The following is a 16,488-nucleotide window of genomic DNA, read 5'->3' on the forward strand; positions in this document are numbered from 1 at the left end:
TAATGATTAATGATGTTGAGCATTCTTCCATGTGTTTGTTGGCAGTCTGTATATCTTCTTTGGAGAAATGTCTATTTAGGTCTTCTGCCCATTTTTGGATTGGGTTGTTTGTTTTTTTGTTATTGAGCTGCATGAGCTGGCTGTAAATTTTGGAGATTAATCCTTTGTCAACTGCTTCATTTGCAAATATTTTCTCCCATTCTGAGGGTTGTCTTTTGGTCTTGTTTATGGTTTCCTTTTCTGTGCAAAAGCTTTGAAGCTTCATTAGGTCCCATTTGTTTATTTTTGTTTTTATTCCTATTTCTCTAGGAGGTGGTCAAAAAGGATCTTGCTGTGATTTATGTTATAGAGTGTTCTGCCTATATTTTCCTCTAAGAGTTTGATAGTTTCTGGCGTTACATTTAGGTCTTTAATCCATTTTGAGCTTATTTTTGTATATGGTGTTAGGGAGTGATCTGATATCATACTTTTACATGTACCTGTCCAATTTTCCCAGCACCACTTACTGAAGAGGCTGTCCTTTCTCCACTGTACATTCCTGCCTCCTTTATCAAAGATAAGGTGACCATATGTGCGTGGGTTTATCTCTGGACTTTCTATCCTGTTCCATTGATCTGTATTTCTGTTTTTGTGCCAGTGCCATACTGTTTTGATTACTGTAGCTTTGTAGTATAGTCTGAAGTCAGGGAGCCTGATTCCTCCAGCTCTGTTATTCGTTCTCAAGATTGCTTTGGTTATTCGGGGTCTTTTGTGTTTCCATACAAATTGTGAAATTTTTTGTTCTAGTTCTGTGAAAAATGCCAGTGGGAGTTTGATAGGGATTGCATTGAATCTGTAGATTGCTTTGGGTAGTAGAGTCATTTTCACAATGTTGATTCTTCTAATCCAAGAACATGGTATATCTCTCCATCTATTTGTACCATCCTTAATTTCTTTCATCAGTGTCTTATAATTTTCTGCATACAGGTCTTTTGTCTCCTTAAGTAGGTTTATTCCTAGATATTTTATTCTTTTTGTTGCAATGGTAAATGGGAGTGTTTTCTTGATTACACTTTCAGATTTTTCATCATTAGTGTATAGGAATGCAAGAGATTTCTGTGCATTAATTTTGTATCCTGCTACTCTACCGAATTCATTGATTAGCTCTAGTAGTTTCCTGGTAGCATCTTTAGGATTCTCTATGTACAGTATCATGTCATCTGCAAACAGTGACAGCTTTACTTCTTCTTTTCCGATTTGGATTCTCTTATTTCCTTTTCTTCTCTAATTGCTGTGGCTAAAACTTCCAAAACTGTGTTGAATAAAAGTGGTGAGAGTGGGCAACCTTGTCTTGTTCCTGATCTTAGTGGAAATGCTTTCAGGTTTTCAGCACTGAGGACGATGTTGGCTGTGGGTTTCTCATATATGGCCTTTATTATGTTGAAGAAAGTTCCCTCTATGCCTACTTTCTGCAGGGTTTTTATCATAAATGGGTGTTGAATTTTGTCAAAAGCTTTCTCTGCATCTATTGAGATGACCATATGGTTTTTCTCCTTCAATTTGTTAATATGGTGTATCACACTGATTGATTTGCGTATATTTAAGAATCCTTGCATGCCTGGAATAAACCCCACTTGATCATGGTGTATGATGCTTTTAATGTGCTGTTGGATTCTGTTTGCTAGTATTTTGTTGAGGATTTTTGCATCTATGTTCATCAGTGATATTGGCCTGTAGTTTTCTTTCTTTGTGACATCCTTGTCTGGTTTTGGTATCAGGGTGATGATGGTCTCGTAGAATGAGTTTGGAAGTGTTCCTCCCTCTGCTATATTTTGGAAGAGTTTGAGAAGGATAGGTGTTAGCTCTTCTCTAAATGTTTGATAGAATTCACCTGTGAAGCCATCTGGTCCTGGGCTTTTGTTTGTTGGAAGGTTTTTAATCACAGTTTCCATTTCAGTGCTTGTGATTGGCCTGTTCTAATTTTCTATTTCTTCCTGATTCAGTCTTGGCAGGTTGTGCATTTCTAAGAATTTGTCCATTTCTTCCATGTTGTCCATTTTATTGGCATAGAGTTGCTTGTAGTAATCTCTCATGATCTTTTGTATTTCTGCAGTGTCAGTTGTTACTTCTCCTTTTCCAATTCTAATTCTATTGATTTGAGTCTTCTCCCTTTTTTTCTTGATGAGTCTGGCTAATGGTTTATCAATTTTGTTTATCTTCTCAAAGAACCACTTTTAGTTTTATTGATCTTTGCTATAGTTTCCTTCATTTCTTTTTCATTTATTTCTCATCTGATCTTTATGATTTTTTTCCTTCTGCTAACTTTGGGGTTTTTTGTTCTTCTTTCTCTAATTGCTTTAGGTGCAAGGTTAGGTTGTTTATTCAAGATGTTTCCTGTTTCTTAAGGTAGGATTGTATTGCTATATACTTCCCTCTTAGAACTGCTTTTGCTGCATCCCATAGGTTTTGGGTCATCGTGTCTCCACTGTCATTTGTTTCTAGGTGGTTTTTGATTTCCTCTTTGATTTCTTCAGTGATCACTTCGTTATTAAGTAGTGTATTGTTTAGCCTCCAAGTGTTTGTATTTTTTACAGATCTTTTCCTGTAATTGATATCTAGTCTCATAGCGTTGTGGTCAGAAAAGATACTTGATACAATTTCAATTTTCTTATATTTACCAAGGCTTGATTTGTGACCCAAGATATGATCTATCCTGGAGAATGTTCCATGAGCACTTGAGAAAAATGTGTATTCTGTTGTTTTTGGATGGAATTTCCTATAAATATCAATTAAGTCCATCTTTTTTACTGTATCAGTTAAAGCGTGTGTTTCCTTATGTATTTTCATTTTGGATGATCTGTCCATTGGTGAAAGTGGGATGTTAAAGTCCCCTAGTATGAATGTGTTACTGTTGATTTCCCCTTTTATGGCTGTTAGTATTTGCCTTATGTATTGAGTTGTTCCTATGTTAGGTGCATAAATATTTACAATTGTTTTATCTTCTTCTTGGATTGATCCCTTGATAATTATGTAGTGTCCTTCTTTGTCTCTTCTAATTGTCTTTATTTTAAAGTCTCTTTTGTCTGATATGAGAATTGGTACTCCAGGTTTCTTTTGGTTTCTATTTGCATGGAATATCGTTTTCCATCTCCTCACTTTGTCTGTATGTGTCTCTAGGTCTGAAGTGGGTCTCTTGTAGACAGCATATATATGGGTCTTGTTTTTGTATCCATTCAGCCAGTCTGTGTCTTTCGGTGGGAGCATTTAATACATTTACATTTAAGGTAATTATCAACATGTATGTTCCTATTCCCATTTTTAAAATTGTTTTGGGTTTGTCATTACAGGTCTTTTCCTTCTCTTGTGTTTCTTGCCTAGAGAAGATCCTTTAGCATTTGTTGTAAAGCTGGTTTGGTGTTGCTGAACTCTCTCAGCTTTTGCTTGTCTGTAAAGGTTTTAATTTCTCCATCAAATCTGAATGAGATCCTTGCTGGGTAGAGTAATCTTGGTTGTAGGTTTTTCTCCTTCATCACTTTAAATATGCCCTGCCAGTCCCTTCTGGCTTGCAGAGTTTCTGCTGAAAGATCAGCTGTTAACCTTATGGGGATTCCCTTGTGTGTTATTTGTTATTTTTCCCTTGCTGCTTTTAATATGTTTTCATTGTATTCAATTTTTGACAGTTTGATCAATATGTGTCTTGGTGTGTTTCTCCTTGGATTTATCCTGTATGGGACACTCTGTGCTTCCTGGACTTGATTAACTATTTCCTTTCCCATAGTAGGGAAGTTTTCAACTATAATCTCTTCAAATATTTTCTCAGTCCCTTTCTTTTTCTCTTCTTCTTCTGGAACCCCTATAATTCAAATGTTGGTGTGTTTAATGTTGTCCCAGAGGTCTCTGAGACTGTCCTCAGTTCTTTTCATTCTTTTTTCTTATTCTGCTCTGCAGTAGTTATTTCCACTAGTTTATCTTCCAGGTCACTTATCCGTTCTTCTGCCTCAGTTATTCTGCTATTGATCCCATCTAGAGTATTTTTAATTTCATTTATTGTGCTGTTCATCATTGCTTGTTTCATCTTTAGTTCTTCTAGGTCCTTGTTAAATGTTTCTTGCATTTTCTCTATTCTATTTCCAAGATTTTGGATCATCTTTACTATCATTATTCTGAATTCTTTTTCAGGTAGACTGCCTATTTCCTCTTCATTTGTTAGGTCTGGTGGGTTTTTATCTTCCTCCTTCATCTGCTGTGTGTTTTTCTGTCTTCTCATTTTGCTTATCTTACTGTGTTTGGGGTCTCCTTTTTGCAGGCTGCAGGTTCGTAGTTCCCGTTCTGTTTGGTGTGTGTCCCCAGTGGCTAAAGTTGGTTCAGTGGGTTGTGTAGGCTTCCTGGTGGAGGGGACTAGTGCCTGTGTTCTGGTGAATGAGGCTGGATCTTGTCTTTCTGGTGGGCAGGTCCACGTCTGGTGGTGTGTTTTGGGGTGTCTGTGGACTTATTATGATTTTAGGCAGCCTCTCTGCTAATGGGTGGGGTTGTGTTCCTGTCTTGCTAGTTGTTTGGCATAGGGTTTCCAGCACTGTAGCTTGATGGTCGTTGAGTGTAGCTGGGTGTTGGTGTTGAGATGGAGATCTCTGGGAGATTTTCGCCATTTGATATTACATGGAGCTGGGAGGTCTCTGGTGGACCAGTGTCCTGAAGTTGGCTCTCCCACCTCAGAGGCACAGCAGTGACTCCTGGCTGCAGCACCAAGAGCCTTTCATCCACATGGCTCAGAATAAAAGGGAGAAAAAGTAGAAAGAAAGAAAGAGCATAAAAGAAAATAAAATAAAGTAAGGTAAAATAAAATATAGTTATTAAAATAAAAAAACAATTAAGAAAAAAAATTTTTTAAATAGTAAAAAAAAAAAAATGGACCTAAGACAAATGGTGAAAGCAAAGCTATACAGACAAAATCTCACACAGAAGCATATACATACACACTCAAAAAAAGAGGAAAAGGGGAAAAAATAATAAATCTTGCTCTCAAAGTCCACCTCCTCAATTTGGGATGAATCATTGTCTATTCAGGTATTCCACAGATGCAGGGTACATCAAGTTGATTGTGTAGATTTAATCCGCTGCTCCTGAGGCTGCTGGGAGAGATTTCCCTTTCTCTTCTTTGTTCACACAGCTCCCGGGGTTCAGCTTTGGATTTGGTCCTGCCTTGGTGTGTAGGTTGCCAGAGTGTGTCTGTTCTTCGCTGAGACAGGACGGGGTTAAAGGAGTTGCTGATTCGGGGGCTCTGGCTCACTCAGGCCGGGGGGAGGGTGGGGTGTGGATGCTGGGCGAGCCTGCGGTGTCAGAGGCCGGCAGGACATTGCACCAAACTGAGGCGCGCCGTGCGTTCTCCTGGCGAAGTTGTCCCTGGATCCCGGGTCCCTGGCAGTGGCGGGCTGCACAGGCTCCCCAGAAGGAGGTGTGGAGAGTGACCTGTGTTCGTACACAGGCTTCTTGGTAGCGGCAGCAGCAGCCTTAGCGTCTCATGCCCATCTCTGGGGTCTGCGCTTTTAGCCGCGGCTTGTGCCCGTCTCTGGAGCTCCTTTAAGCAGCGCTCTTAATCCCCTCTCCTCGCGTACCAGGAAACAAAGAGGCAAGAAAAAGTCTCTTGCCTCTTCGACAGGTCCAGACTTTTTCCCGGACTCCCTCCCAGCTAGCCGTGGTGCACTAACCCCTTCATGCTGTGTTCACACCGCCAGTCCTCTCCAATCAGGGTCATATTTTGAAAGGAATCTTTTTTTCCTGAGCAGTAGGTCTCGACAGTGGGCTTAAAATATTTAGAAAACCATGTTGTAATCAGATGTGCTGTCATCCACGGTTTGTTGTTCCATTTGTAAAGCACAGGCAGAAGAGATTTAGCATAATTCTTAAGGGCTGTAGGATTTTTGGAATGGTAAGTGAGCGCTGGCTTCAACTTAGTCACCACCTGCATTGCATTAGCCCCTAACGAGAGAGTCAGCCTGTCCTTTGATGCTTTGAAGCCAGGCACTGACTTCTCCTCTCTAGCTATGAAAGTCCTAGATGGCTTTTGCTTCCAATAGAAAGCTGTTTCATCTACATTGAAAATCTGATGTTTAGTGTAGCCACCTTCATTATCTTAGCTAGATCTTCTGGGTAACTTGCTGCTTCACCGTGTACTTTCATATTATAGAGATGGCTTCTTTCCTTAAACCTCATGAACCAACCTCTGCTAGTTTCAAACTTCTCTCCTGAAGCTCCCTTACCTTTCTCAGCCTTCACAGAATTGAAGAGAGTTAGGGCCTTGCTCTGGATTAGGCTCTGGCTTAAGAGAATGTTGTAGCTGGTGTGTTTTTCTATCCAGACTACTAAAACTTTCTACGTATCAGCAAACAAGGCTGTTCCACTTTTTTTTTTCTTAACCACATCATGCAGCTTGTGGGATCTTAGTTCCCCAACCAGGGATTGAACCCGGGCAGTGAAAGCACCAAGTCCTAACCACTAGACAGCCAGGGAATTCCCAGTTTCACTTTCTTATTCATGTGTTCACTGGAATAGCACTTTTAATTTCCTTTGAGAGCTTTTCCTTCACATTCATTCACTACTTGGCTAACTGTTGGCACAAGAGGCCTAGCTTTCAGCCTGTCCTTGCTTTCAACGTGCCTTCCCCTCTAAGCTTTCTAGCTTTTGATTTAAAGTGAGAGATGTGCCACTCTCCCTTTTACTTGGACACTTAGAGGCCACTGTAGGGCTATTAATTTGCCTAATTTCAATATTGTTGTGTCTCAGGGAATATGGAGGCCCGACACAAACAACAGTTATCAATTAAGCTTGCTGTCATACAGGTGTGGTTCATGGTCCCCCAAAACTATTACAATAGTTACATCAAAGATCACTGATCACAGATCACCATAAAAAATATAACAATAATGAAAACGTTTTGAAATATTGTGAGAATTACCAAAATGTGACACAGAGACATGAAGTGAACAAATACTGCTGGAAAAATGGCACCGATAGACTTGCTCAATGCGGGGCTGCCCCAAACATTCAATTTGTAAAAAATGCTCTATCTGCAAAATTCAATAAAGCAAAGTGTAATAAAACGAGGTACATCTGTACTTGAAGGAAGAATACAATACTAAAATGCTTGTTTATCAAATAAGTACAATTTAGTATTTCCTCTTGATGCCTGGTTGGCACCTGAGTTTTGTGAGCTAGAACTCTGTTTCTTAAAATGGAAAGTTCTATGAAAACTGACATATAGAATGAACCTTTTCTTAAGATGTATACTACTAGTCACAGATATACCAAATATCAGAAGCAAAATTCAAAGTATTTATTTAAGATTTGTACTTTGCTACATCTAAAAGGCTAAGGGCTTATTAAAAAAATCCACAGTATCTGAGAAGACATTTAAGAACAGAACAGGGACAATCTTATGAGAGAAGAATGAATCAATGTATCTTGGTGCTTGGTTAAGAATATTAAATCAGCAGGAAACAGGTTCTAAGTTTACTACTGATCAAAATGAAGTAAGAAGGGTAATATCATGTAATATGTAATTTTTTGTTTTCTGACAAAAGAAAGCACACAAAATTCACCTGCAGAGAAAATACCTTTTCTAGAACTAAATGCCAGAAAAGGTTTTTTGAATCCTTTAAAACACTGGCAAGTTAGAAACATCATTTTCATCCTTGGTTGTTTATAAATACTGTAAAATGAGAATTTATAAAGGTGTATATACATTCTCTTTCAAATAAACTTTACATAGATGTGATTCTTATTCAGTTCATCATCAGAAAATAAGCATCACTATAAAGACTCACCCATTCATCAAAACTAAGACTCTAATTTCTTACTTACCTCCAAACCCCTTCTCCTAAATCTGGTTTCTAAATAAAAAATTAGTACCTTCACTCACTTCTACTTAAAAATTCTTGGCCCTTTCAAGAGGACTTGATTAGATACAGGATTTAAGAAACGGGAATTCCCCATAATGAATGAGCACAATTTAACTCTTGCCTTCTTCAAAATAGTAAAGTCAACATCCATAGAAACACTCACCCTGGTCATTGTATCGAGACAGATCGGCCTGGCTGATGTAGAGGTCATGATCACTATCTAGTTCCCAGAATTTACAATAAATAACATAGAAGTGTTCATAGGAGAAATAATCTGTGATTTGGTTTATATCTTCCTCTTCTTCCAAAAGTGCTAGAGTCTGAAATGGTATGAATAGAAGGATTAATTTATTTTAAAAATATGAAGACCCAGCTTTGGCCATTATATAGATCCCAGTTAAGTTTTACTCTAAACTGAATTAAAAATTTTGGTTTTGGTACCAAACCAGGAAATTTAGTAGGCAACCTCATCCTACCTTTTAATCAATTGATCAACCTATAAGCATTTACGTGCTCTGTAATATTCTTAGCAAAGACTTAGATGCTACGGACGATTTAAAAGCAGGGAAAGGGAAGAGCTATCACCAAGGGGACTGCAGCCTATCAGAGGTCCCCAGACTAGCAAGCACAGAACAATCAGACAACAGACTTTTAATTACATGGCCATAAACTCACATTACTTTTTTTTTTTTTTTTTTTTTTTTTTTTTTTTTGCAGTACGCGGGCCTCTCACTGCTGCGGCCTCTCCCATCGCGGAGCACAGGCTCCGGACGCGCAGGCTCAGTGGCCATGGCTCACGGGCCCAGCCGCTCCGCGGCATGTGGGATCTTCCCGGACCGGGGCACGAACCCGTGTCCCCTGCATCGGCAGGCGGACTCTCAACCACTGCGCCACCAGGGAAGCCCATAAACTCACATTACTTTTAACTTTTCAAAGTTAAAAGACTGATCTTCTATCTATTCTATTATGAAGAGTGGGCATCCACATGCAGGGTTTGGTTTTGTAATGGCATCAAATTTACCATAAAGGTGACTTATTTATACCACTGTGATAGTGTGGGGTAGCCTGGCATAGAAGGCATGGAGGGTAGAGCTGCAGGGCCCTGAGCTGGAAATAAGCCTCGGTCTCCCCCGACTCACTGTGTGCCCCTAGGGAAAACACCAGAAACAGTGATTTTTGAGCCCAGAATTCTTATAATAAGCCAAATTATCATATAAGTGGGCAGATAAATGAAGATGTTTTTAGGAAGAGTCAGAAAAAAGATAAACCATAAGGAAACTTAGGAAATAGAAAAAACAAAGTGAGATGACAGAAATAAGACAAGATATATCAACAGTCACAACAAAGGTAAATGAGTTAAATCTCCCTATTAAAAGATTTTCAGATTGAGAATAAAACCCAAACCCCAAAAGCAGATCTAGGTATATGCTGTCCATTAAGAGAGAAGTCTGAAGTAAAATTTAAAAGCAAGGTTAAAACATGTACTAGCTAAATCTTAAAAAGAAAATAAAATGGAATTTTGGATTTCCAGTATTTACATTTTAGAAAATAATTTTTATCAAAGTAATACTCTTGTATTATGAAATAGTCATCTTTCTTATAATGTTTTTCACCTTGAATTCCAAATTATGGTAAAAGCCACTCAATGAAAGATTTTGCAGCCAGTAAAAATTATAAAGTCTATATAGAAACAAAGGAAAATCATGACATGGTAAGTGCAAAATACAGGATATAAGATTGTACACATTAAGAACTATATTATATTCTAAAATCCAAATATGCATATGAATGAGACTAGACGAACACATACAAGAATATTAGTTTTATTAGGGTGGTAAAATATGCTTTTTCTTCTGTTTTCCAAACTTGCTTGTAATGTTTTTTTTAATAAGATGCTCTTTAATGTGTATAAATGTACACACAGAATATGTACAATAAAACAAATATCTTGAGAAGCAGGGAGCTCTCATTTTCATCTACTGGACTGTCATAAAATGAAAAAAATGAATAACTTCTGCTGTTGGTGAGTATGTACATTTAAGTATGAACTAGTGCAGGCATTTAGTAGGGTAACTTGGCAGGATCTATCAAATTAAAAATGCACATTCCGGGCTTCCCGGGTGGTGCAGTGGTTGAGACTCCGCCTGCCGATGCAGGGGACATGGGTTCGTGCCCCGGTCCGGGAAGATCCCACATGCCGTGGAGCGGCTGAGCCCGTGAGCCATGGCCACTGAGCCTGCACGTCCGGAGCCTGTGCTCCGCAATGGGAGAGGCCACAACAGTGAGAGGCCCACGTACTGCAAAAAAAAAAAAAGCACATGCCATTTGATCCAGGATTTTCCCTCCAGTACTCTATTTTAGAGAAATTCTTACTCATATACACACAAGAGGAAAGTATAAGGATGTTCACTGCATTATTGTAATAGGGAGATAATGAAAGCGAATTGAACATCTTCAGTAGAGAAGTATGTAATTACAGTACAGCCATGCCAGATTACACAATAGTTAAAGGAATGAGATAGATTTATATGAATGGAAATGAAAAAACATCAATACATACTGTTAAGTTAAAAAAAGTTAACAGAATAATAAGTATGGTCTCACATATTAAAAATAATTCAAAAAAGCAGCCACACAGAACAAAACTATATGCTCCACACATACAATATATACTCCACACACACACACACACATATACAGAGGAATAAAACCACAGATAACATGGGTTCCCTCTGGTAAAGGGAGTGAAATGGCAGGGTGAAGAGATAGTGACCTCTGCTTATTATTCTATATATGTTTATGTTATTTGAATATTTTATGAGCATACCTTCATGTACTAAGAGGAAGACTAAGGAGAGGGGTAGGGAAGAAAATAGAGGGAAGCAGAACACTTGAGTTCTATTTCGAGTTCAACCACTTATTTTGCTGTGTGATCTTATCCAAGTCATTCAACCATATGAATTTTACCATCAGTAAAAAAAATATGGATTATAATAATGATCTAGAAATACAAAACTCTAATGTGCTTCAGGAATGTGAGGGATTATTATCATTTTTAAAAAATTAATTTATTTTTGGCTGCATTGGGTCTTTGTTGCTGCACGTGGGCTTTCTCTAGTTGTGGGTAGTGGGGGCTACTCTTTGTTGCAGTGTGTGAGCTTCTCTTGCTGTGGAGCACAGGCTTTAGGCATGCGGGCTTCAGTAGTTGTGGCTCATGGGACTCTAGAGAGCAGGCTCAGTAGTTGTGGCGCACAGGCTTAGTTGCTCTGCGGCATGTGGGATTCTCCCGGACCAGGGCTCAAACCCGTGTCCCCTGCATTGGCAGGCAGATTCTTAACCACTGTGTCACCAGGGAAGCCCCTATCATTCTTAAGGTGTAAGGAAGGCCTTTTTAATGGAATTCTTGCCATCTCAACCCATACCACATTACCTCTTGAGAGCCCAGGCAGACACCAGGTGTTCAGTAAATATTAATAATGACCGTGATGATGACTTTTCATTTATTAGAATAAAAAGTGTTTGCATATTTATTATGGTTTGCTAATTTTGCCAAGTCTTCATTACTTTGTCCCAGATGAAGATGGGAAAAACAGGGTGTAAATAAGGTTGTATTATTTGCTTAAGCTTCATTTAGTATGATTTACTTAAAGTAAAATATTTCATTTCCTTTCAAGTGTGACCAATTCTACTTTCTTTAGGTTAATAGAAGATCTTGAACAATCAGGCATGAAGATTGCCTCGGTTAAAGGCTCCCACTAGTGGTCAGTACTTTCTCATTTGGTAAAATAAATAAAATAATTGAATGAAATGCATTCTTTCTTAAAAGGAATTTTTAGTATTTTTCTCTAGCAGGAGATGGATAAAGAGTCACTGCTAAAAGGAACAAGTTGAAATTCCTCCATTTCTTTTGCAAGGCCCTTCCCAACCTGGCCCTGTCTCACCCCTCAGGCCTCATCACTGGTCACTCTCCTTGGAGCCTGTGGCCACTTAAGACTGTTCTGCAGTTCCTGAACGGGCCACTTTCATGCTTCTGGGCCTTTGTTTATGCTGCTTCCTCTATCTGGAATCCCCTTTTCTTTTGATTTCTTTATCTTGGTAAACTCCTGATATCTCTAAGGTCAAGATCACATGCCAGTCCTACTGTGAAGCCTTCACTGCATGTTTATGATATATTTCCGTGGAATTTTTCAAGTCAGGTGTGGCTGTCTGTGCCCTTTTCTCTTTTGCTCCACAGTGCATGCCCTGATGCAAAAATTTCTTGTTATTCATCTTTGTTCCCCCAACACCTTCCAGGTATCTGATAACTGCTTAACGACTGAAAGTAGTGACAGGGCTTTGCACATAATAAGCACTCAAATATTTGTTAAATGAAGTAAGATTATTATTTAAATTGCTCCTTATGTATGAATTTCAATGAGAGGCATACTTGCAAAAAGTTGCTTTTTCTTATCTCTGTTGCAGTAATTTTTCCACTCCAAGATCTGTTGACTGTGTAGAATATTCTCTGAATAACCTGGTTCCAAAAGGAAAACAAAACCAAATAAAAACATTAAAGATATCTATTACTTTATCAAAGGCCATCTTATGAACATTCTTTGAACCAAGCTAAGTTTTGGCCTTTTGATTATATCAAGTGTAATTTCTAGTAAAAATTAATACTATATTACAAAAGTCTACATCCATATAGTTTGCATCTGCCCTTATAATTCTGAGAATAAAAAAATTCTTTGCTCACAAGTCGGCATTTCCCAGGTGCCTACATGTCACTTTCATTTTTACCTCTCATATAGGGATTCAAGTAGTGCTTATTAGGCTAGATGTTTCTGGAAGGCATATGAGGTGGGAAATCTGCACTGGGGTGGCTTAACAATTACTGGGTCAGAAGAATGGCTGCCAACATGGTATGATTCAAGAGGGCATATTCTGGTTATTATAGCCTTATCCATTGGAGTTTTGAAGACTTCTGAACTCTCTGTGGAAACTCAGATACATCTGGGATAGTTTATATCCCGAGTCCTTATTTAGGCATGAACAGTTTTGTTACTAACTAGTGTTTTAATAAGTTTAACAAAGGTGAAACTCTGGAGAAGACCCTGGACAAGATGGGAGAGAAGGAGGATGGGTAGCAAAGGTGTCTGAAATTGAGGATGTATGTGCTGTTGTGTAGGGGAGGACTGGAGAAGGAAGACAGGCTGCAATCCTGGAGGTAGGAGGCCACAGTGCATTCTTAACACTTTTACCTGGGGTTATTTCCACCCATTTAATTTGCACTTGACCTATTAGGGTTTTTTTCTTTTTTTTCTTTTCTTCTTCGAAAGGAAGCAAGGGTGAGAAGAGCAGTTAAGCAGCTTTTTTAGTACTTCGGCTTTAGTTTTGATTATCTAATGATATGGAAATCCTGTAACCTTGGTGGTTTTTAATCATAGAAGAGGTTAGATCCCCTTTTTAGGCTATTTTAGTGCAAGAAGAACAAAAAAGAGAAGACATTTGGACATCTATCCTAAGAGTAGGCCTAATGAGGAACCAAACCACTATTCTGTTTCTGGATTCCTTATCAAAGAGAGTGATTCCCAAAAATAACAGGAAAAAAGTAGCCTCAGGATGAAGGTCCAGACTTGTGCTGCCCGGCACGCCTCACCCCATCTCGCTACCAGTGCTAACTCCCCCCGACCCTTCAGCATCTAGCTCAGTTACCAACTCCATAGGAAGCCCCAGCACAGGCACTTGGGTCGAGCTGTCTTCTGTGCTCCTGATGTCACCTGAGTCTCCTTCGGTCATCCTGTGGTTATATTCTCAACACAGGTACACCTGATTGTCATCACCTCCAAATTCTAAGGAACCTGATCTCTTTTCACTTGCATCCCAGTGCCTGATATGTTGCTCTGCCTATATCATCAGGTGGTCAATAACTGCATGATAATTTAAAAAACTGAGGTATAATTAACATACATTATATTAGTTTTAGGTGTACAACATAATGATTTGATATTTGTATATATTGTGAAATAATCGCCACAATAAGTCTAGTGAACATCCGTTTCCACAGTTACAGAATTTTTCTTTCTTGTGATGAGAACTTTTAAGATTTACTTTCTTGGTAACTTTCAAATATTCAGTACAGTATTATGAACTATAGTCACCATGCTGTAAATTACATCCCCATGACTAATTTATTTTACAACTGGAAGTTTATACCTTTTGATTCCCTTCTCCCCACCTCCTGCCTCTGGCAGCTCCCAATCTGTTCTCTGTGTTTGTGAGCGTTCTTTTTTTTTTTTTTTTAAGATTTATATCATACAGTATTTGTCTTTCTCTGACTTATTTCACTTAGCATAATGCCCTCAAGGTCCATCCATGGTGTTGCAAATGGCGGGATTTCACTCTTTTTTTATGGCTGAGCAATATTCCATTGTATTCCACATCTTCTTTATCCATTCATCTGTGGATGAACACTTAGGTTGTTTCCATTTATTGGCTATTATAAATAATGACACAGTAACACAGGGGTGCATGTATCTTTTCAAGTTACTGTTTCCATTTCCTTTGTATAAATACCCAGAAGCAGAATTGCTGGATCATACAGTAATTCTATTTTAGTTTTTTTGAGGAACCTCCATTGGCTGCACCAATTTACATTCCCACCAAGACTGCACATGAGTTCCCTTTTTTCCACATCCTTGTTATTTCTTGTCTTTTTGATGATAGCCATTCTAACAAGTGTGAGGTGATATCTCACTTTAGTTTTGATTTGAATTTCCCTGATTAGTAATGTTGAACATCTTTTCATGTACCTGTTGGCCATCTGTATATCTTCTTTGGAAAATTGCTTGATAAATTAATGAGATTGGAAAGCTGTGTGACAAAGACTTTCATGTTATATTCGTGATAGAGACATATGGGTTGGATTCATAGCTATCCATATGAATAACTCTATCCAGAGTTTTGAACAGCAGATGGATACTAACCTAGGAAAGTTCTCTAATTAATATTTTACATAAAATCAGTACTGTTGTCTATGATTTATAGATAGATTGCATATAAGATGTACAGAAAATATAAAACAGGGAACTGTATACAAAATTATTGTGAAAGATACTACTAATGTAGTTGTGTTTACTCTTGAGGAAAAAATAAGACTACAGTATGGATGTGACCATGATCTGAATGGTTATCAGGTGGAATAAGAAGTTGATTTGTTTTGTACTGCATCAGAGGGTAGAAATAGAACTGGAACTACTAGAATTACTGGATAGAAATGCCCTTACTGGTTAGAAATGCTTCAATGTAAACAAGAGTTTCCTAACATTAGCCTTATGAAGCAATGGGTTGTATGAAGTAGTGAGGTTTCTTCTCACCACAATTATTTAGGCAGAAGCTCACAGGATTCCGTGTTAGGTGGGAGCTGGGACTAGCTGGTGTCTACAACTTCTCTACTGGCCCCAGTCACTCAGACTCTGAGTGAGGTGCTTCAGGGCAGAGAATGTGTTTTATTCAACACTGTATTTTTAGCACTAGCTTCACAAAAGTTCCTATAAAAAAGATGGAGGATTTTAGGCCAGAAATTATATATATGAAAATAAAAATTAAGAATATCTCTTATCATAGTTCCATGTCTTCGCTCTCAAGTTAAAGTCAATTTCAATACATATTATTACACCAAACTTTTCTTTGTTGCACATTATTAGATTTTTGTCCTTATTTCTTGATCTTGAACGTAAATTTATATTAAAGTCTAAGTTTCCTGTCTGTCTAAATTTTGTATATATATACCCCTCAAATATTTTATATTACTTATGGAGGTACTATATAACACTTAAAATTATAAAACTTTAATCTGTATTTATTTTTATTTTATTCTTTTCTTCATCTTTTGTTCTTTTGAGAGAATTTTTAAAATTCATAAACATTTTGAATGTTAAGTAATTTCCTATTTTTAGCCTCTGCTAACCTATTTGTCTCATACTGTAATAAAATGTACCTGTATTCCATTTTTCCATAGCCTAAATCTCCTTATTCAGTGGCCCCTTACATCAGCACATTTATTGGTTTCCACACAACTGATTCAGCATTTTAGCTTATCGAGGTAGGGGCACCATCTAGTGGTGAGAGCATGTAACTGCTGGTTCTACATTAATTACAGTTGTTTTTTTCCCCCCTAACTTTTTTGGTCTACCAGTTTTAAGTTTTTAAAAAGAAATTAATCAAAAATTTAAAAATATCAAAAAAATGTAAAAATTAATAATACTAAGAATAACTGTTTACTATCAGTGAGAGAAATGAAATTTGATAATTTTTCACCAAGGAATCTCTAGTCAACTTGACAATTTGAATTGTAAGTCAGTCTCCTTTCTTTTTCTTTATATCTACTGAAGTGGAAACCTCTAATTCACAAGTAGAGGTCACCAGGAATAGAAGTATGTGTTTGGTGGTTCTGTCAGAGTTTTTGATAAGCAGATCAAATGCAGACACAGAAATTACAGAGAGATTGCTCTTTGTAGATGACTTTAATGCACATGAACAACTCAATGCTGGAAGCCTGGCTCTTCTATTAGGCGGTGTGTGTGTGTGTGTGTGTGTGTGTGTGTGTGTGAATGGGTTACTGATCCACTCTAGT

At 38.0% G+C, this 16,488-nt stretch overlaps 1 protein-coding gene across 6 annotated transcripts in view; it reads right to left on the bottom strand.

Moving 5' to 3' along the window:
• The window catches only part of PPP2R3A (protein phosphatase 2 regulatory subunit B''alpha), a 224,484-nt gene that overhangs the window by 71,862 nt on the left and 136,134 nt on the right, over positions 1–16,488 (bottom strand). For 5 of the 6 annotated variants that reach the window (XM_019934215.3, XM_019934213.3, XM_073803800.1 and 2 more), the window contains 2 exons: positions 12,301–12,387; positions 8,038–8,194 (listed from right to left, as the gene is read on the bottom strand). In XM_019934215.3, the coding sequence (XP_019789774.1) occupies positions 8,038–8,194; positions 12,301–12,387 (244 nt within the window). Of the gene's footprint in view, positions 1–8,037; positions 8,195–9,428; positions 10,172–12,300; positions 12,388–16,488 lie in introns of those variants that run through there. The other variant, XM_073803801.1, reaches the window with a different exon arrangement.

This window comes from Tursiops truncatus, chromosome 4 (genome assembly GCF_011762595.2).
Source record: "Tursiops truncatus isolate mTurTru1 chromosome 4, mTurTru1.mat.Y, whole genome shotgun sequence".
Lineage (NCBI taxonomy): Eukaryota > Metazoa > Chordata > Mammalia > Artiodactyla > Delphinidae > Tursiops > Tursiops truncatus.